Below are 21,352 nucleotides of genomic sequence, written 5' to 3'. Positions count from 1 at the left end.
CCATCAATTATTGCAAAAAAAAAAAAAAAAAAAAAAACACAAACACTTTCTCAAAGGAAAGGGTGGGTTTCCATCCATCTTTTCTTTTGACGTGTTATATACACTGATTTTCAAGTTACAACAAGCTATGGCTGTTCAACCTTCGCAAATCTCTCTGTGGGTGGTGTTATTATTTTGGAGTTTTGTTGTTCCTGGAGGGTTTCTTCTGCCAAAGTGAAACGAGGAAAAGAAAAAGTGAGAAATAGAATTTATCCTTTGAGCAAACTGGGGGCATAGCAAAGAAAATTTATGAAATGAATGTCATGTTTAAATTATCCTTCTACATTCTACAGTAAGATTTTTCTAACTTGATTGAATTTGTGAAATGCTTCTTAAACCAAACATCTTCCTGTATACTTGTTAGCTTCAGCTATTAGATGATGGATCAAGGTCAGATTAAACTTTTTTTCTTCTTGCTATAAGAAGCATTTTAACTTTTTTTTTTTTTTTTTTTGCGATCGGTACGCGGGCCTCTCACTGTTGTGGCCTCTCCCATTGTGGAGCACAGGCTCCAGACGTGCAGGCTCAGTGGCCATGGCTCACGGGCCCAGCCGCTCCACGGCATGTGGGATCTTCCCGGACCAGGGCACGAACCCGTGTCCCCTGCATCGGCAGGCGGACTCTCAACCACTGCGCCACCAGGGAAGCCCCAAGAAGCATTTTAAAAACATCATAGCCTTTGTAAATTTTACAGAACATTGCTATTAAATATGTCTAATTTGATCAGTCTTACCGTATGTCATAAGAGGTATTATGGAAAATTGTGGAAATTGTGTGTGTGTTTTAAATATGTGCTGACTACCAGGACACAAGCTGAATGTTTTCCCCTTGGAGGCAAATGTGACTCAGAGTAAGGCACTCAACGCCTCTAAACTCTGGTGCATTATTTTTTTAAATTGTGGAGACCGGGGAGCATGAAACTAGAAGCCAAAAACCGCCTAGCTGTGTGAACGAGGACGCTCTGGTTAACACCTCTGCTGGTCATTCCTTCCATGTGTGAAATGAGACTCTTCCCTCCCCCTCGCCCTCCTGCACAGATTCATATTAAGAATAAAATTAAATAATAGGTGCAACAGATTTCTTTTTAAATGTAAGTGCCCAGCATGATACAACTTTAGACAGTTCAACGGTGGGCTTTACACAAAGCCCGCGAGGCAGACCTAAGCGATACAAATGCCCCTTTTAGCTTTTGTCTGGAGTAGAACATCATGTTTCTTCCTAACAGCTTTCCTTTCTCCTTTTCTTCAAGTCACAATTGATTTAAGGCCAGGAAAAAGCCTTGACTGATTATTTCTTAATGGTATTGCTCTTGGGAAGCCACAGGTTCACAGGACAGTTTAATCCCAGAAAATCTGGCAAACCACTCCGTCAACAGAGCAGGAAAGCGCCGCGAAACGAGGGCACATTTCAAAAGCCTTCTTGGTGAGCCAACTGTACAGATGGTTCGTTGTGCTTGAGAAGCAAACGGAGAACTCTGGAAACAGTCTGTCTGCAGGATCTTTTTAATATTAGGCAAATCGGTGACCAGGCTTAGTTATAAAATAGTTTTTGAAAGGTATCTCTATTTTTCAAGATAGGCGAGCGCAAGACTCTTTTCAGTGGGTGCTGTGATTGAGTTGACCTGTGATTTCCATGCAGAAAGAACCAGCTAACATTTCGCTCACCTTCCTGCTTCAACAGTTACAGATCAGTACACCCGGAAGCCAGGGGGCACCTCAGCGAAGCCCTGACGGAGGACACGGGAGTCGGGACTAGTGTGGCAGGAAGCCCTCTCCCACTGACCACGGGAAATGAAAGCCTGGACCTCAGCATCATCAGGCACCTCCAGTACTGCACCCAACTCGTCCAGGTAGGACTGGTGACGGCACTGGGTTTTTAGAGCCCAGGTTTTTGATGCACCGAGAATGGATGTGTGCTTGGTTTTTTGAGTTTTCCCAGGAAAATGAGAACTCAGGAATAAGAGAACCATCCTGCTTTGATTTGACCCAACTCAGAATCTCTGAAAGGCATGGCCGTGCTCCCTCAACCCTGAGTTTTCTATCTTAAAACCTGGATCTCCAGACTTTAACAGGTAGTAAGTGACATATAATGTGCTCTTGCTTTCAAATCATTTGATAGCAGGTGAGAGTAGTGTGATTTTTTTTATAGATAAGGAATTTGCATTCCGCCATCTACAAATGGACTTTGAAAGCCAGTATTATTGAACATATGTTAATATGAACCCATCACACGAGCTAGTTTTCTACCACCTGGACAGCTAAAGGCAAAATGCTCCAGAACATAACCACAGTTTCCCAGATCTTGAATAAGTACTTATTAGCAGCAAGAAAGAACATTGTACAGGTATCATCCTCCTCACCAGTTCGCTTTCATTCTGCGACACCCTGGGGCTCACTTTTCTTCTCATTTCAGGCTGTTTATCACTTAAGATTTTGCCACAGCAGAGCAACTATTCTGCCATTCTTTTGTTGCAGGGAGAGTTTCTGCTGTCTCGAACAAAGCATTTTCCCCAAGCAGCTATCGGTACTTGAATGCTTCCTCCTCACCTAGTGGCTTGTCTTCTCCCAATCTTGTTCTTCTCCCACTTGCTTGGATGTGTGGGGAACAGGAAAAGAATGTGAAAGCAAATGTATAATGGTTTCCGGGGGGTGGGCCAGGCCAGAAGAGGAGGAATCGTGCTTTTAAGAGCACATGGCCCACTGGGAGACCAGAGGCAGGGTGAGGAGGAAGGACCCCAGGGAGGCCAGGAGTGGGTTAATGTTGCTTTTTTAGTAACACACTGTGATGAGATGTAGAAGAATCTGCTTCTCCTCCACGAATGTAGACCCTCAAAGAGCCTCAGACACCTCACGTGCTCTGGGAAACTGGTTGGCGGTTATGACTCTTGCACTAGGTTGGCCAACACCCCAGCAGATCTCTTCTGTTGAGCGTTGAATTTACAGGCCAGGTGCTGACAACCAATCTGGCAGAAGGTGCAATTTTTTTTTTTTTCTGACCAAAATGGACAAGGATTGTCATTGACTTATAGCTATCCTCTATTCACCAAGCACTGGAATGAGATGGTTTTCACGGTGCTTTGTCCTTGGTGAGGCCGAGACTGTGCTGAGCAAACTCCCCATTCACCTTTTAGACGTAAAGTCATTACTTTGTGAGGCATGGGAGAATTCTCTTCCATGAAGGGATGGATGTTTTCTCTCAAAGAATAATTGGCATGCAGTAGTCAGTGCAGTGTTTCTCTCGATAATAAGACCTTGGTTATAACACTTCAACTCTTCTGTGGAGAAAATCAACACTAGAAAAACAAGAGGGGAGTTCCTCTCTACATGGTACGTGAGATACTGCCCAATCCATGAATCGTTTAGTAAAGCCATTTAGATCTTTAAAATTTAAAAAAAGGAAAAGAATTTGTAGAGACGTGGATGGACCTAGAGATGGTCATACAGAGTGAAGTAAGTCAGAAAGAGAAAAATAAATATCGTATATTAACGCCTACATGTGGAGTCCAGAAAAATGGTACAGATGAACCGGTTTGCAAGGCAGAACTAGAGACACAGATGTAGAGAACAAACGTATGGACACCAAGTGGGGAAAGGAGGGGTGGGATGAATTAGGAGATTGGGAATGACATATATACACTAACATGTATAAAATAGATAACTAATGAGAACCTGCTGTATAGCACAGGGAACTCCACTGTACAGTAGAAACAAACACAACATTGTAAAACAACTATACCCCAATAAAAATAAAGAAAGAAAGAAAAACAAAAGAAAAATAAAAGAGGTAGACATAAAGATATAGAATAAAAGAGTAAGAGTTAGAAGCTTGATTTCTAATTCACACCCGCTCCTGAATCAGTGAGTTTACTTATTCATTTGGTATGTAATTGCAAAGAGATAAAAATGGGCAGTGCATAAAAATCATAATAGCTATAATTATGTTTAAAATAAAGCAGTTATTTTCTACTGTATTTATTTACATGAAAGGCATTAGTACATATTTGCTGTACTTGACTTTTGAATTTGAAAAATTCTCTTTGCCTTAGAGTCCAAATGCTTTAGACCATACAGAATGGTGGTACAGGTCTGCGTCCTGCAGCCATGCCTACCAAGTGAAGGGGACAGGTTTCTGAGAGACACAGAAAGGACTAGAACCTTCAGGCAGCGACTGACTTCTGTCCTTTCCCCTCTCAAGCCCTTCCTTATTCTTGTGATCTGCACACAAGTGAAATCACTTGCTATTTAAGTGCCCTTGAGCACGTTACGTGACCTCTCTGTACCTCAGTTTCCTCATCAGTAAAATGGAAAATCAAAAGTGCCCACCTCATTGGATTGTTGTGCAAAATAACACAAACTAATACATGTATAAGGCTCAGACCAGTGCCTGGTACATAGTAAGAACTTGTTAACTATAGTGAGATAGCTTTGATTGTAATTAGGATTATTCTACAGCACGCTCTTAATTTTCAGCTTGAAGACAAGGAAATAAATCAGGCTGTGAAAAATTACTACACTTGTAAAAAAAAAAATCTTTTTTCTGTTTCCATACCGGAGGGCAACCTAAATATGCCCTTCAAGTTTCAGAGAGGAGTTTTAGATTGACAGTACATACAAGAAAGGTAACTTTATAATAACCTTGCAACCCTACTACTGTGAAAATTCAGGAATTTACATAGGCATGAAAAAAGTTGAAAGCAACAAAAACATGTCTGATTTCAGCAGATGTTGTAACCGGCCTGGAATGAGGAACATTTTCAAACTGGAAGAGAAATGTGTATGAGGTTAACATCCCCACATGGGCTTCCCTGGTGGCTCAGTGGTTGAGAGTCCGCCTGCCGATGCAGGGGACACGGGTTCGTGCCCCGATCCGGGAAGATCCCACATGCTGCAGAGCGGCTGGGCCCGTGAGCCATGGCCGCTGAGCCTGCGCGTCCAGAGCCTGTGCTCCGCAACGGGAGAGGCCACAACAGTGAGAGGGAGAGGCCACAACAGTGAGAGGCCCGCGTACCACAAAAAAAAAAAAATCCCCACTTCATTCAGAAGGACAAGGTTGAGTGGGGAAAGCTCTGTTGACAACAACGTAATTGACACAGTGGTTTTGTTTGTTTTATCAGCAAATTGTTTTCTCAAGCAAAACCCCATTTGTGGCCAGAAACCTCTTAGAGAAGCTTTCTAGGCAAATCCAAGTGATGGAGAAGCTCTCGGCCGTCAGTGATGAGAACATAGGAAGCATCAGTTCTGTCATCGAAGGTGAGCACCTGCAGTTACGCTGCCATTCTTGTAAATGATGACCCCACGAGCCCCCTCCCCTGCCTGCATCTATTCATGGCTTTGTTAGGATGGCAGAGAAGCGCTCTTGGGCTGTAGAGGAACGTCTCCACACGAGTGTGGTCGTAATTAACACCATGCTTCAGCCTTCAGAGTCAAAGCAGCAGACGCCTAGCTTTTTCTAGCGGGGCCTCCACCCCCAGAAGGCAGACGCTAGTGTATGCACAGAACCCGCATCCGCCTCCCAGGTGGTTTCACAGACTTGTTCTCCTGGTGTGGTTCCATTTGGGACAGGTAATCAGGATTGTGCTTGCACCACAGAGCTGGCTGAGACAGCTCCCATAGTGGTTGACTGTCAAGGCAAGGTGCTCTCAAACCCTACTGGGAAAGGTAGAAGAACGAGAAGTCGAAGGCCTTCAGGAGCGTCCCTGGTTCAGAGAGCTTTAGGTAGAGAACTTGACCCAGGAAAGATGCCTTTGAATCTGTGTGGTCTGGCTACAGGGCTGTTTCCTAAAGGCAAGAATCTGTATCGTTTTTCACATCAGATAGTCTGTGGAAATAGTGGAAAACTAGGATCTCCTGGATTATCTCCGATTAAGCTTAAAACACCTTGTAGGTCTTTCTATGCATTTCTGCCTCCTGCTTCCGGTCCTCCCAGGAGCAGGTGGCCTTGGCAGGTCTCTGAGAGATGTGAAAAGGGGCAGGACATTCAGACTCCTGTCCGTTCGTCCCCCAGGCCCCTCTGCATGATCACAGCCACATGAGTGAAATGCTGACCGTGGCATATGGCTCTTCAATCATTTCAGTCAGAGAGCCGCCTGGGCGGGGTGAAAAAACTCCTTCAGTCATCCTCTGCTCTGTTGCACCCCCTGCGGAAAAGTCTCCTGAGGTTTGAGTCTCTGATCCTGTATATTTTTTGCTGTTAAGTTATAGGAGATGAGATGATTGGACCTTCTCCCAAGGGTAGACCTGCTGTTTTCTATCACCTAAAGCAAACAGCTTTGCTTTTGCTGCATTTCCTTTGCTGCCCAGGCGGGATGAGATCCTCATCTCAACTTCTTTGCCCTCGGGACACCTGCCAACGACAGAGGAATCCTGTAGTTCTGATTAAAAAACAGTCTTTAAAAAAAAAAGAAGGCCCTTGGTGGTGCCTTCCCCATCCTGACCCAGGTCCATCTCTTCATCTATTTCATTCAAAACATGTATCATGGGATGGGGTGTTGCTCTTCTATTCCAGCCATACCGGAATTTCACAAAAAGCTGTCTTTGCTGTCATTCTGGACCAAGTGCTGCAGCCCGGCTGGGGTCTACCACAGCTCAGCGGACAGAGTGATTAAGCAGCTAGAAGCCAGCTTTGCCAGAACTGTCAACAGAGACTATCCCGGACTTGCAGACCCAGGTACAGGGCAGCAGGAGCAAGGGAAACATTTCTGTCGTTTGTTTTGAGAGTGAGCGCTAGAGAGGTTCCCTCAACACTTTCCCCACAGCTAGCCCTGAGAAAGGGCTTACCCTCCAGAGAAAACATCATCTACTTAGTAAAATCGAAGAAAAGAAAGGCACTGAACATGTTTTCATTCTGAATATCAGCAGCGACTTTGAAAAGGACTATATGTCTGTGTTGCTATTGAAGTACGTATCCTTTTTTCATTAAAATGTCAGCAATACAGGAGTATCAAATGGTATAACCACTTGGGAAAAACTGTTCGGCAGTGTCTATGAAAACTAAATATATATACTCCTACCCTGTGATCCAGCAATTCCACTCCTAAATGTGTCAAGAGAAATACATGCTTATGCTCATTTTTTAATAGCAGCTTTATTCACAAGAGCCAGAAATTAGAAACAAGTCAAATGCCCATCAACAAGAACTTGGATACATTGTAATGTAGTCATGCAATAGGGTATTACATAGCAGTTTTCAAAAAGAATAAATTACTGCTACAAGCAACAATTTGGATGAATCTCACAGATATTTTTTGAGCAAATGGAGCCAGATACAAAAAGTCCATACTATATAGTTCCATTTATATGAAGTTCAAGAACACATAAAGCTAATATATTGATAGAAGTTCGATTATTAGTTGCCCATGGTGGGGATAGGTGGGTAACTATAGACTGGAAAGGGGCACAAGAAAACCTAATGGAGTCCTAGCAGTTTTCTGTATCTTGATCCAGATGACAAGCTATACAGGTGTATAGACATGCAAAAATCATCCGGCTGTACACTGATTTCACTTTACAGACTTCACTCTGTCATGTACCACAATAGAAAGATGAATGAGTGAATGAATGAATGATTGATCATGTTTCTTAAAAGCTGCTCCGCATCTTCCCCTTCCAAATAGTGTTTCGCACACTGGTGTCCCAGATCCTGGACCGGGCCGAGCCCCTGCTTACCTCCAGCCTCTCCTCCGAAGTCATCACTGTCTTCCAGTATTACAGTTACTTTACGAGCCACGGTGTGAGTGACCTAGAGAGTTACCTGAACCAGCTGGCCAAGCAAGGTGGGACACGTTCTTTGGTCACACTGTGTGGGGCTCAGTTTGGAATGATCCCTGGTCTTTCTAGTCATAGTTTTTAGTGGTGGTAATTTTTTTTCCCCCAAGTCAACAGCTGGGCTAAGGTTCGCCTTTTAAGTGACTTCTAGACCTTTCACATTAGTGAGCCCCTTGGCAACGAGCCAGGGATTTGCTAAGCACATCCCAGTCATCCAGCAGGGGTGTGCCAGTAACAGGAAGCTGGTGAATGATTTCAGACTGCTGTCATTTCTTTCCCGCATTAATGTATTTGCCACTTGTGGGATCAAGCCCGCAGGCAGTGCTATTTTATGTTGCCCTTTTTGGTGGCGCTTTCGTAATACTAAGCAGAAGTGAGGTTCAGAAGAAGACCAGTGGGGTGACAGATTGGGAAGGGAAAGGAGGAGAAGGTGAAAAACCACATCTAAGGCTTCATATCCAGGGATTGAAGAGAACAGGCAACCAACGCAGGGGTGCGGCAGTGAAGCTCCTTATTGCCTTCTCATGTGGCCCTTCGAACATAAGAAATAAAATCAGTATCTGCAGTGAGTGAAAACCTCTTTGGGAGTGGAGCCAGGCCGTAAGGGGCTGGTTTCTGGTTCCCAAGTTTGTGCTCTTTTTCTCCACCCACGCTTGACAATGGGGCAATGGAGGGGGTGGGGAGGGGAGGGAGTGAGGTGTGTTCTTGGGAGTAGACGGGTTGGCACAGCGCTAGTGGCAGAAACACTTTTGACCCTGACCCAAACCCAGGCTCAGCCCTTCTCTTTCTAGAACATTAAACCCTGCGGCACCATGTTCAGCACGGTGATTGGCATCACAGGGAGAAGAAGAAAATCTTCCTCCACCCAGGGCCACTCCAGCCTGAGCACGGGAGTCTGTGCTTAGGTCCCACTCCCCAGCCCCGAATAGCCATGCTAGTCCAGAGTGCCAGAGAGGGCAAGCCTGGGCAGGAGACGCCTCTGGTGGAAACTGAATAATATAGAAATTTACTCAGATAATTGATTTTTTTTTTTTTTTAGAAAATCGATTTAGATTGTGACAAATTTAGAATCAAGAAATGAAGAGCATAGGGCTTCCCTGGTGGCACACTGGTTGAGAGTCCGCCTGCCAATGCAGAGGACACGGGTTCGTGCCCCGGTCCAGGAAGATCCCACATGCCGCAGAGCGGCTGGGCCCGTGAGCCATGGCCGCTGAGCCTGCGCTTCCGGAGCCTGTGCTCCGCGGTGGGAGGGGCCGCAGAGGTGAGAGGCCCCTGTACCACAAACAAACAAACAAACAAACAAAGAAATGAAGAGCATAACAAAGTGAGACCCTGGGGTCCTAAAACCGCATCCCCTTCCTCCTGTTACACAGCCCTGGAGAATGACCATGGGAAGAACTCTAAGCCTTTACTTATCTTTTTTTCCCCTTTCTTTATACAAAGAAAAGCCGTTCATTATACAAAAAAAAAAAAATTTTAGAAAACATGGAGAAGTATGAAGGAAGAGATTCAAGTCACCTATTCTCCTATTTTTAAAATATAACGTGTTTTTCAGTTGATTGTACGCTGGTTTTAAATTTCAAAATTGTGATTACTCATTATAGAATATTATATCCTGGTTTTTTAATTTGACATTATATCCCATGTTATTAATTCTTTGAAACATTTTTTAGTTTTATAATATCCCTGCATTTAGATGCATACTAATATATTTGATTATTGTTGAATGTTTAGGTTGTTTCCTGTTACTTATTTAGCTGTTATACATAATCTTATCTGGAGACTTTTTACTAGAGTGTTTATTTATAAAACAGTGAAGTTACCGGAACAACCACAACAGGAGAAATGGGAAATTAAAGCAAAGAAATCTTAATCATTCACAAATTTGTTCATGTGTAGAGGATGTGGCTCTGTCAATGGAATGTGAATTTTGTTATATTTTCCCATCTGCACGGACCAGATACACTCTTATCCTAATGCTTTTGTGGCTAATGGATGCCCATGCTGGATATCTAGTTAAGGATTAGAGTACATAGAGCATGGTCAATTTGTCCAAATGGAACTCAGAATCCTATTTTTTATCATATTGTCCCCATATTCCAACCAACTGGATTTTTCCATCAGGGTCCAGTTTCCTGAGTGCAGACAGAGAGAAGGCTGAGTAAGGGGTCACTCAGGGTCAGGGTTTTGCCAGGCAAGTATGACTGAAATACAGGGGGCTGGGGACTTCCCTGGTGGTCCAGTGGTTAAGACTTCACCTTCCAGTGCAGGGGGTACGGGTTCGATCCCTGGTTGGGGAGCTGAGATCCCACATGCCTCACAGCCAAAAAACCAAAGCATAAAACAGAAGCAATATTGTAACAAATTCAATGAAGACTTTAAAAATAAAAAGACAGTAAAAAAAGAACACTGTAGAAACTGTTTACTTGTATTTTCTTCACTGTTATTTTTACGTGTGACTGTTTAATTCATCTCTAAGTTATTATAGTAGCCATCATGAGGTAGAAATCCACTTTTACTTTTTCTCATATGATTCATTTGCCTTGATATAGCTATTTGAATAATCTGTCCTTTTCTCACTAATTGGAAACATCGCCTTTCTAATATGCTAATTTTCATATATCCTTGGGTCTGTTATTATGTACATCCTTGAGTCTTATTTATATTTTTAATGAACATGTTCCTTTACTGTCAGAAGGTGACCTCTGTTTTCTTCTCACTCTCCAGTTTCCATGGTTCAGACTCTGCAGTCACTGAGAGATGAAAAACTGCTACAGGTCATGAGTGACCTTGCACCCAGCAGCCTCCTGGCCCAGCAGGAAATACTCAGGACTCTGGCTCTGCTCTTAACCGGGGATGACAGTGGAGTTAGTGAAGCTGTGATGCTTTACTTGGCAGCAGCCTCCAGAAACGAGCATTTCAGGGAAAAGGTAGGGCATGAAATGATGGACATCGAGGCAGAAGCTTGTTTAACTTTATGCCATTTACTATTAATAGTTTGTCATCTTTTCCTTTATAAAAATAATTTTCTTTCACTTATTAACAATATATATTCTGTAACATGATTTAAACTACAAAAATATACTGAAAATAGTTAAGTACCTGTAGGTCAGCCCCCAGAGAAAACTGTTAATAACTTAGTGTACATTCCTTCAGATTTTTTCTATTTTATCCATGCTAACATGGATAATTATTTTTTTCTTAAACGAGATCACACTATTCTGTTGTGCAACTGATTTTTTAAATGTAATATATCGTGGTTATTTTCTTTCCTTGGCAGAACGTATCGATCTACTTCATTCTATTTGATGGGTAAATGGCATCTCAGTATATGAATAACCCATTATTTTCTTATTCCGTATTGATGAGCATTTGTGTAGTTTCCAACTCTGAAAAATATTATGATGAACATACGTATGTATGTTCACGCACATGCATTTCTCATGAGTAGTTTGGTGTTAAGTCATCAAATTACTGGCTCAAACAGCTAGAATATTTTTAATTTGAAAAGCCATCACTCCTGACGCTAGGGAAGAGACAGTTTACCTCTCTTGGCTTTAATTCAACAGTCATCCAGGTATAATAAACATCTGCAATTCAAGCACATTGGGGCCCAGTACAAGCAAGGGCCTCGGTCCTCTGGGAGCCCTTTACAACTTGAACAGTCATTCTAAAAATCAATTCATGTCAACCTTCAGATCAGCTCAAGAAAATCAAACTTGGTCCTTCTTGTCCTTGGGGAGGTCGATGTTGAACTCTGAGAAGAGTTTGCTTAACTTTTCTAAGGCATTACATAAGCTAGCCTGTGGTGACATGTACTCACAGGAAGATATTCCATTCTAATGCCATTTTGGCCCAAGAGCATGAACTTCATATTGTTCTTTCCTACAAAGTTCTGATCTTTTGGTAGAATTTGCTCAAAACTCTCTTCTATGGGCCGAATGCCATCACCCCCACTGAAAGAGCAAGACACGAGAGGCCATGTATTATGTGATTCCAGTCATAGAATAGAAGGCATGATGAATTGAGTAAAGAGACAGCTCTTTTAATAAACATGAATTTTAATGGATATTTTTGTTGTTGTTCTGAAGGTAGTGCAAAATGTCTTGTTTTATCTGTAGCTTATCTCAGGGAGTAAAAATGATATATACACCTAAAACTACAAACAAATCGAAGTGTCTTCACAGCGTCCTTTCTTCTTTTTCAGGCCCTGCTCTATTACTGTGAAGCCCTAACAAAGACTGACCTCTGGCTCCAGAAGGGAGCTTGCCTGGCCCTGAAAAGCCTGAAGGTAAGGTTCAGCCTCAGAGCCCCTGGCAGGTCAGCTTTGAGCTGACTTTGGCTTTGAGACTAAGCCAGGTGCATAGAACAGCTTTCTTGCTGTACTTTGAAGTACCTGCTTTAGCAGCGTTTCTCCTCTCCTTTACACTGTATATTAGTTCGCGGGTCCTTTTTGTCTTTTTCTTTAACTGAAGTAGAGTTGATTTACAATGTTGTGTCAATCTCTGCTGCACAGCAAAGTGACTCTGTTTTATACACATATACATTCTTTTTAAAATATTCTTTTCCATTATGGTTTATCCCAGGAGATTGGATATAGTTCCCTGGGCTATACAGTAGGACCTTGTTGTTTATCCATTCTAAATGTAATAGTTTGCATCTACCAACCCCAAATTTAGTACCTAAATGTAACTTAGTTTTGTTAAAGTCGATACGTTTCAGAAAACAATTCCATTTCTCAATAGCCCACAGGAATCAGTTTGCCTGTTAGAAAAGTATCTTCCATCCCAAAAAAGAGATGACATGCTGATTTCATCAGTTTTTCTTGTGTACAAAAAAATAGCAGGAACAAATAAAATCGGCAAAGAAGTATTAAAATCCAGTGTGCCAATAAACTCCCAGATCCTTCCTGGAGAACTCTTTTTTACTAAGCAGCTCTTCAATCTTAATTGTGTCAGAGGGAGGTGTAAATGGAAAAAGGGCTGAGAATTGCCAACATTAAAGAGCTTGCCTTTCAGTAGTCAAGATTTAATGTTTGACCGACCTTAATCACAAAATGTAAGATTAATCATCCTTGAGGAAAGAATGAAAAGGCCACACCTTAAAATCTGCTGAACTCTTGGGTTGGTGCAAGGACCTGCAGGCCTGATGGAACATGAAGGAAGGGATTAACACCTCAAAAGAAAAAGTTAATGACCTGTGAAGAAAAACAGCTCTGGGAAAATTTGCCTTCCTTGTTACTTGGTCAAAAAATTACCTTGAGGTGGCCAAAAACAGCACACAGTGGTTGCTGTGTATTTGGGTGCTCTCCTGATATACAGTGACAGGTCGGTGATGATAGCTCTGATACAGGGTTAACATAAATTAAGACATGAGGATAAGTGATCTGCACCAGTTTTTGTGGATTTACATGCTGTGAAGCTTACCATAAAAGCTACAGTTTTAGGACTTCCCTGGTGGCCCAGTGGTTAAGAATCGGCCTGCCAATCCAGGGGACACGGGTTCGAGCCCTGGTCCGGGAGGATCCCACATGCCGCAGAGCAACTAAGCCTGTGCGCCACAACTACTGAGCCCACGTGCCACAACTACTGAGCCCACGCACCTAGAGCCCATGCACCTCAACAAGAGAAACCACCACAATGAGAAGCCCACGCACCTCAACGATGAGCAGCCCCCGCTCACCGCAACCAGAGAAAGCCCGTGCACAGTAACAAAGACCCAACGCAGCCATAAATAAATAAATAAATAATTTTTAAAAGCTACAGTTTTAAAGTCTAGCTTATCCAGAGTCTGGGAGCACCAATTCCTCTCCTTTACCTTTTTCTCCTAGAGGATACGATCCTTTGTGCTGACTAAAAGACCTCTTTCTAAACCATCTGCAGCCCCCCAGCTCCTGAAAGGGGCTCCATGCAGCATGATGTGAAAAACAGTGCAGACTCAACCAATCAACTCTTGTTAACTTGTCAGGGAAAAAAATTTTTTTTAATTAATGATGGCAAACAGCTGACATTTTTCTTTCCTATTATCAAGATGAAAACAAGCTTGAGAGGTCAAGGTCCTCAAATCCAGTGGCCCTCCAATTTTAGGTTCCCCATCTGTCTTACTGGGCTAGAATAACCCATAGTCTACCCATGCAGCTACCATTTCATAAGCCTACCTTTCTTCCAGAAAAGAAAACTGTAATTTGTTACCCAATATCGACTCCTCAAAATGACAGGAAGAGCATTTTATTTCATAGCAGGCTCTCTTTCGGCTACCTGCCTTCAATACTGGTGTTTGTAGAGACACCTGCTGGGCCCTCTTCTCCCTTTATGAATTGTCCCTGGGGAAACATCAACTCCTACGTTTTCCATCATCATCTCTATGCTAATAATTCCTCGTATTTCCAGTCCAGGTCTTCCCTTCCCATCTCTGATCAGCTTGCTCTTAGGTATCTCCCCTAGGAAGTCACCTCAAACTCCACCATCTCACCCCCACCTCTAGCCTCTGGTGTCTTAGTGGATTGTACAACCGTCTCTCAGTAGCTCAGGCCAGAAACCTAGGAGCCATCAGTGACCCCACCCTTCCCCCACTCTTTATCCTCACTCTATTCACCTGGATTTGAGCTACCTTCCCACTCGTCTCTGCCTCCCTGCAGTCCATCCTCTCCACTGCAGTTAGAAAGCTCAGAATAAAAGACAACTCCTTCTTAAAACTCTTACATGGCTTTCCATGATCTTAGAATGATGTCCAAAATCTTTAATGTGGCTTATAAGCCTCCCATCGATTTGGACCCTGTAACAAGCTATTCCCCTTACCTAGAATGTATTTCCTTCTCCACACCCCCAAACACTACACATACACACACACACACACACACACACACACACACACACACACACACACACACACACACACACACACACACACACACACACACACACACACACACACCCCTACCATGTGCCCAAACTTGCCTAACTCCTCTAAGATATCACTTCCTCCAGGAAGACTTCCCTGATCAGACCAGGCTGCATTTCCCAGCCGTGTTCTGCCCTACCACCCTGATTCAGCCTATCATTCATCATAATAATTAGTTTACTTGTTTCACGGTCTGTCTTTCCACCAGACTGTAAAGTCCTGAGGGCCAGGACCATGTCATGTTCCTGGCTTGAGTTTCCCAGACCCTGTGAACTGCCTGGTTCACAGAGTGCTCAGTAAATGTTTGTGGAATAAACAAATAGAAGAATTCCCATCCTTGATCTTTATTCCCCTCCTCTATTTTAGTATATAGACTAAAATTAGGAATTCTTACATTAGAACTGTTTTGGAGGGAATGAGATAGAGTAGAAAGAACTAAGAGAATTGGATTCTATTTTGGAAAAGCAGGCTGGTCACTTCACTTCTCTACGTCTGGAGTCCCCTGTGAAATAGGAACTTAGCTGATCATCAGAACTCCCACAAGTACAAATCCTGGGCTCCGACCCAGAAAGTTCTAATACAGTGTGTCTGGAGTGGCACCCAGGAATCTGTACTTTTACAAGGGCGCCCTAAGTCATCTTGATACTCAACCAGGTTTGGGAAGCCCTGGGTTTTTAAAGTCAGCTACCAGCTACGAAATGCTAAGTCTCATGTAATCCCACACATAAATGTCAGAACACTATTTTAACTATTTTCTCCTTGTAGGCTACTGAAAGCATTAAAATGCTGGTGACATTGTGTCAGTCTGATACTGAAGAAATCAGAAATGTGGCCTCAGAAACTCTCTTATCTCTTGGTGAGTTGGGTTTTTTTTTTGTTTTTTTTACATGATTGTTTATTTCTGACACCCTCAAAGGGAATGGTAAGGAAAAGTTTCATGTACCTTGTTTTAGCAATTTTTCCCCTATAGGCTATCGGCTCACACTTACACACACACACACACACACACACACACACAGTATGACTGATCAATTTCCATCTCACCCCAGTTCCTCGTTCTAACTACCTGGGTGTTGAGGGAGAAGGTTGCTCTCTGGAGCCTTTCTAGCTGATTTCATAGTCTGGGCACTATTTGGAATCAAGAACACAGAAATCAAACTATCAAGCGGAGGTCAGAGTCAGGAAGCCAGGTTGGATTGCCAGGTTGGGGTTGGCACTACCTGGAGGACAGTGATGTGTTCCCCAGGATGCCATAATCCCCCACGTACCACAGCCTCCCCCAGACTCTCAGGTTAACCTCTGATTGCCCTGCGGGCCTATTGCCCCTGAGCCCCGACACCAAAGAAAAGAGATGAAGTTTTTTTTTTTTTCCGGAATATCCAAATAACCCTTCTCCTTCACTTCACTCAGAGTATAAATACTAAAGTCCTCGAATAGAATCCGCTCAGTAATACTAGTCGGGAAAAAGCCGCTGCCCTAGTGTGACTCTAGTAGCAGCTTAAGAATGTAAGGAAGACTCTCGTGGCACTTACGGTCACCATGGCAATCACACTCATTGTCTGCTGCACTTTCTTAGGGTTTAATAAGGCTTCATTCTGCTGTTGATATATCATGCAATGCATAGAAATCTTAGCCAACATATGTGTGTTTAAAGGATAAAACAGTTATTCCTCACGACTTGCTTTAGGCATAGAAATTATTTAATTCCCTAAAAATGTGCCCAGGGTATTATTAGTTTGAACTTCTTTTATCCTTTAGTGTTCTGAAATAACAATGAAGGAAGGAATAGCCAGCAACGCTGCTCTTCCCACTGTAACCCGAGGAGGCTCATCCCTGTAGATGACCCAGACCCAGTTCAGCTGCACAGACAGCCGTATCTCCAGGGTTGGTCATCACACCTGCTTCACCTTAACTCGTTACAGATGTGGCTCCCCAAAGCCCCCATAGCCCACACACCACCGGCTCATGATTCTCAACCCTAGATGCCCACTGCAATCACCAGGGAACCTTTAAAATACACCCGTACCTGGGCTCCACTTCTGATGACTCTGCTCTTGTCGGTCTGAGCTGGGCCTTAGCACTGGGATTATTAAAAGCCTCCCAGGTTGAGAACCTCTGAACTCAATGTTATGAATTTCCTTTGACCCTAAGACACAAATACTGGGGTATTTTTATCCCACACAGACGACTGAATTAATGTAGTGCAAATAGTACTTTTGATGGGAATTGGTAACAGATACTCGAGGGCTGAGGGCTGTCACAGGGTGTTCGAGGGGCTCCGAGCAGCCACTGTTTACCAACCAGTATGAATTATTTCAGTATTTGAACCCAGAGCTGTCCAGTAGATCCCTCCGTGATGACGGGGCTGCTCTATATGCACCGTCCCAGACGGCAGGAAGTATTCACATGTGGCAGCTGAGCAGTTCAACATGGCTCTTATGACTGAGGAATTAGTTTAATTTTGAGTGGTTACCGTTTAAATGTAAGCAGCCACCTGAGGCTGGAGGCCTCTCGATTGGACAGAGCAGTTTTCACCGCGGCTCTGGCCATTCCAGCGCGTCCCGGCTGGACCTCAGTCTTGTCCGGAACCACACTGCCTGACACCCCAAAGCTCGAGCTCTTTCTCCTCCAACACCCTGCCTACTTTACAGGGCTGTTAAACGGACTAGCAGAGGAGCCAACACAGATCCAGGCCCCTGAAAACTGAATCTTAGTAACAGCGAGATGCCCTGAAACCCCGGCCCGGGTTGTGTCACTGTAAAGAATATTGGGTAACACGTGCCAGGCACTGTTTTGAGGGATCTACGTGGATTAGCTCATTTAATCCTCCTGAGACTCTATGAGGGACAGTTAATCCCAATTTACAGAGGGGCACAGTGAGGCATGCTAGGGTTGCATAACTCACCCACGACACCCAGACCCTGTCAAGCACTGCAATGGAACCCTGACCCTCTAGGGCACCTGGATGCTGTAGGTTACTGGAGGAAGAACTGAAGACCTCTAAATTGGAATCTCCCTGTGAGCAAACTAGGAACTAGCCTGGTATTCTTGGGTTTTTAAGTAGCATTCATTAGCCTAGGCATCCACAGGGGTGTGTGTGAGCGGGCAGGGAGTATGGTATAAATGTGCTTAATTTAAGGCCCTCTGTCTCTCCTCCCACTATCATCAGCCGGAAAGGCATTGCTGTTCATGTTTTATATTCAGGGTTTTGCATAAATATTTTGTTTCAAATAAAGGGTTCTACTCCAAAGTAAGAAAAAGTTGGAAACTATTGAATCAGGGAAAAAATAACGTTTGCCTCAGAAAAGTCAAGGCATGCAGAAACAATCAACAAAAGAATCTAAAAATTGATGGCTTTTGCTTACAGACGAGTTCACTACAAAGTTCTTTTAAATACACGCAAATCTCTACTTTTGTTCTAATGTATTACTGAAAAAGTTAAATGTACTGAAAAAGAAAACAACCAAAAACAGACTTTTGGTTTATTGAAAGGCCTTTATATCCAATAAATTATACAAATATAGAAGCAATATATTATAAAATCCATGATTACACTCCTTTTCTAAAACCCACTAATATCAATATATTTCCAGCATTTCAAGGAATCTTTTCTTCTGTTCTTCTTCACAGTGAACTTCTGATTGAGCACAATTAATTATTTGCATCTTTGTCTCATTTGTATTAAATGTGTGAAAGCCTGTTTCTTATCACTAGTTATCTGTACTTCATTTTCCCATTTTCTAATCATTTTTTCTTAAATAGGAAAAATGGAGTAATTTGCAGATACATGTTGGCTGTTCAAGATGGTACTACTGATAGAACCGGCCTAGTTGTTGGCTGGTAGACAGCATCAACATGTGTACAGGGCAAAGAATAAATTTTTAGCAGAAGTCTGAAAGCCTAAACTTGATTTTATGACAGATCATTTGGATGTACCAATATCTAATGTATAAAAGTGAAAGTTATGTAAAAGTTCAATGCACTGAAATCAAGGACTAGCCATACTGAAATCACTAATGCACTTAAAATATAATCCATATAATCTCTCAGGAATAAATCTATTATGTGAAGTTATTGACATCAAATGCCCATAGGACGTCTACTGTGTTTCACATTCTTTTAGTCTCTGGCATTAGCTCAGAAGTTCTTGGTTGTTCTAAACATTACCTAGAAAACAACATAATTAAGAATAGCCAAAATGACTTTTCCTCACCTAAAGTCAACCTTAGCAAAATATAGCGACCCCTACCTAAACAACTGGTATTATTATTCTGAGTGATGAATAAAAAAGTTAAGTTCAAACTGGTATTCATTTTTGGTGCTCTATATGCAGGAGAAGATGGGCGGCTGGCATATGAACAGTTGGACAAATTTCCTCGAGACTGTGTTAAAGTTGGAGGTCGTCATGCAAGTGAAGTTGCCACGGCCTTTTAATTACAAGTTAACTCTGCCTAACAGCTGTCTTAATAAATGGCCCTGTTAATCAAGGTGGTGCTGTGACTTAGCTCGAAGTTGTTGAGGTTGTCTGGAAATTTAACATGTTATGGGAGGAATTCAAAGTCCTCTTTCGCAGTACTTACCTGCTTTTCCTTCAGCCAACAGAATAGGGCTCTGTGTCTTTCAGTAGATTACATGGTTGATTGCGTCTGACAATACTTAGTGAAAGTCTGTCTTATCTAGTATGTATGGGATTTTAAAACAGCCGTCTTTATACATTTTTGGAAGTTCTTCTATAAGCTTGAAATAGTCACATGATACTTTGGTAAATATCATATGCCTTGCAGTGTTTCCTCTGTTGTGTTCTCAGGGTTGAGTGGCCCCCTTAGTTACTAATTTTACCTTAAGTGCAAAGCAAAAAAAAAAAAGATTTCTTCAAGTAAAAGTTTGCCTGCAGAACCTGGTAAAAGATCATATTGTAAGAGTTTATTTCTTTTTAATTTCATTTTTTCAAGCCTCCACTATTTCTCTTGTTTCTTTCGTCTATTGTGAAAATTCCAAAGGCATGTTTCCATTATGGTAAAAAAGATGGGTAGATCACTGAAAACTACTTTATTAAGATTATACCCATACTCATTTTAAAGAAGATACTCAAAACTTAAGCTTTTTTTTTTTAAACAAGAGCCATTTTATAATGATACTTTTACAATAGAGGTATTTTGCTGCTAAGACAAATCAAACCCAGAAGTTTTCAGACAGCTGTGATTAATTCAGAAAGTTATGATGCTCCTTGAAGTAGAAGAACAGAAGTTGGAGGAATCCTAATGGGGCGGAAGCAGAGGGTCATTAACAGTGGTCTTTTCTTCTATACAAATTACCATAAGGTTAGGAAGAAGAATGACCTGAATGATGGTTACTGCCCCCAGAGAAAGCATTCATCACTGGATAGGACCCTTTGGCCAAATAGTTAAACCAACAGCTCCCGTATTGCTTCCACATCAGGATAGCAAGTCCTTTAAATAAAGTACAAGTCCATTCAGTAGCTCTTATTAAATAACTCTTCTTCCTCTTAAGAGTATACAAGGTGGGATATGCCAAGATATCTAAATAATATGTGTGAGTGTAATTTGAACTGTGGAATATCAACTGTTCTCTGAATGTGCTTATATAAAATATCATTTAGATGTCATTTTAAATATTTACATTTTAGCAAGACCTTTAAAAACAACTCATTTCATTTTAAAGTGAAAATTGTTTGTCAGGCTTCCTGGCAAATAAGTTCTTTCAACTGTGAAGTTATAATGTATATATATATTTGTAAATTTATAAATATTATATATATGCATATATCTTTCATTTTAAAGGTACATTGTACAGTCTATAGTTAGTATGTATAGTCTACAGTCTCTGTTCAATGGTTGAAATGATTTTTATAGAAAGTCAAATCACAAATGTTACAGAGTTGTTTGCTTTGTTGTTTGGGTTTTTTTTTATTTTTTGAATATTGCATGAGTACTTCCATATCTTTTGTATTCACTTCTGCATTTTATTTTTGGTTGAAGGGGGTGCTTTTAGTTTTGTGGCATTTGTATTCGTCACTCTTTCAATCACGTAAGTTAAAATAAAAATTATTTTTGAATTACTAGTCTCATGTTCAGAGCCTGGTGTATTTCTTTCACATGCCCCTCTTGAGTTGGTATTTACACAACACACTACACCTCATTCTCAACTTGAGTTTATTCTTATCTTGAAATTCCTTTATCCATACATGAGGATGATATTTACTTCTCAGATCTGTTGTAATGCTAACTGGAGAAAAAAGAGCTGCATTTCATCTCATCCCTTCGTCTGGAACGTATTCCTATGCCACCTCATTTTGTCTAAGCTGCTATTGGTATTTTTATGTCTGTGGTAGGTTAGTTACGTTTCTCGGCCTTAGAGAAGTGGCCTTCTGTAGGAGGCTCCTATGCGCCCCAGCAGTGCCCTCCTCTCTTGTCACCCAAGCTGTATGCTCTGGGGCTTCCCCCTAAGAGGGCTGCGTGGGTCCTTCTTTTGTGGCAGGCTGACTATGTGGGCCGTCTGGTAGGCTTGGTTGGCCCCTAGTCTGGTGGGTTGCCAGGCCCTGCCTTGTACAGATGCTGCTGGCTGCTGTGTAGTGGGGCCTGGTCACGAGGTAGCCGGGGGTGGAATCCTTGGGGGCCCTGAGGCCAGTG

The 21,352-nt window shown here is 42.3% G+C and overlaps 1 protein-coding gene across 1 annotated transcript in view; it reads left to right on the top strand.

The window, feature by feature from the left end:
- Window positions 1-20,795, top strand: part of RIPOR2 (RHO family interacting cell polarization regulator 2) — a 111,819-nt gene extending 91,024 nt beyond the window's left edge. Inside the window, exons 15-22 of the mRNA XM_060023542.1 lie at window positions 1,720-1,888; window positions 5,153-5,288; window positions 6,544-6,705; window positions 7,652-7,810; window positions 10,530-10,732; window positions 12,010-12,093; window positions 15,468-15,558; window positions 19,036-20,795. Coding sequence (XP_059879525.1) covers window positions 1,720-1,888; window positions 5,153-5,288; window positions 6,544-6,705; window positions 7,652-7,810; window positions 10,530-10,732; window positions 12,010-12,093; window positions 15,468-15,558; window positions 19,036-19,136 — 1,105 coding nt within the window. The 3' untranslated portion in view covers window positions 19,137-20,795. The remainder of the gene's footprint in view (window positions 1-1,719; window positions 1,889-5,152; window positions 5,289-6,543; window positions 6,706-7,651; window positions 7,811-10,529; window positions 10,733-12,009; window positions 12,094-15,467; window positions 15,559-19,035) is intronic.
- Window positions 20,796-21,352: the final 557 nt, after the last annotated feature.

This window comes from Delphinus delphis, chromosome 10 (assembly GCF_949987515.2).
Source record: "Delphinus delphis chromosome 10, mDelDel1.2, whole genome shotgun sequence".
NCBI classification, from domain to species: Eukaryota; Metazoa; Chordata; class Mammalia; order Artiodactyla; family Delphinidae; genus Delphinus; species Delphinus delphis.
Note: the sequence above shows the minus strand (reverse complement) of the source record. Positions and strands in the feature narration are given on the sequence as shown.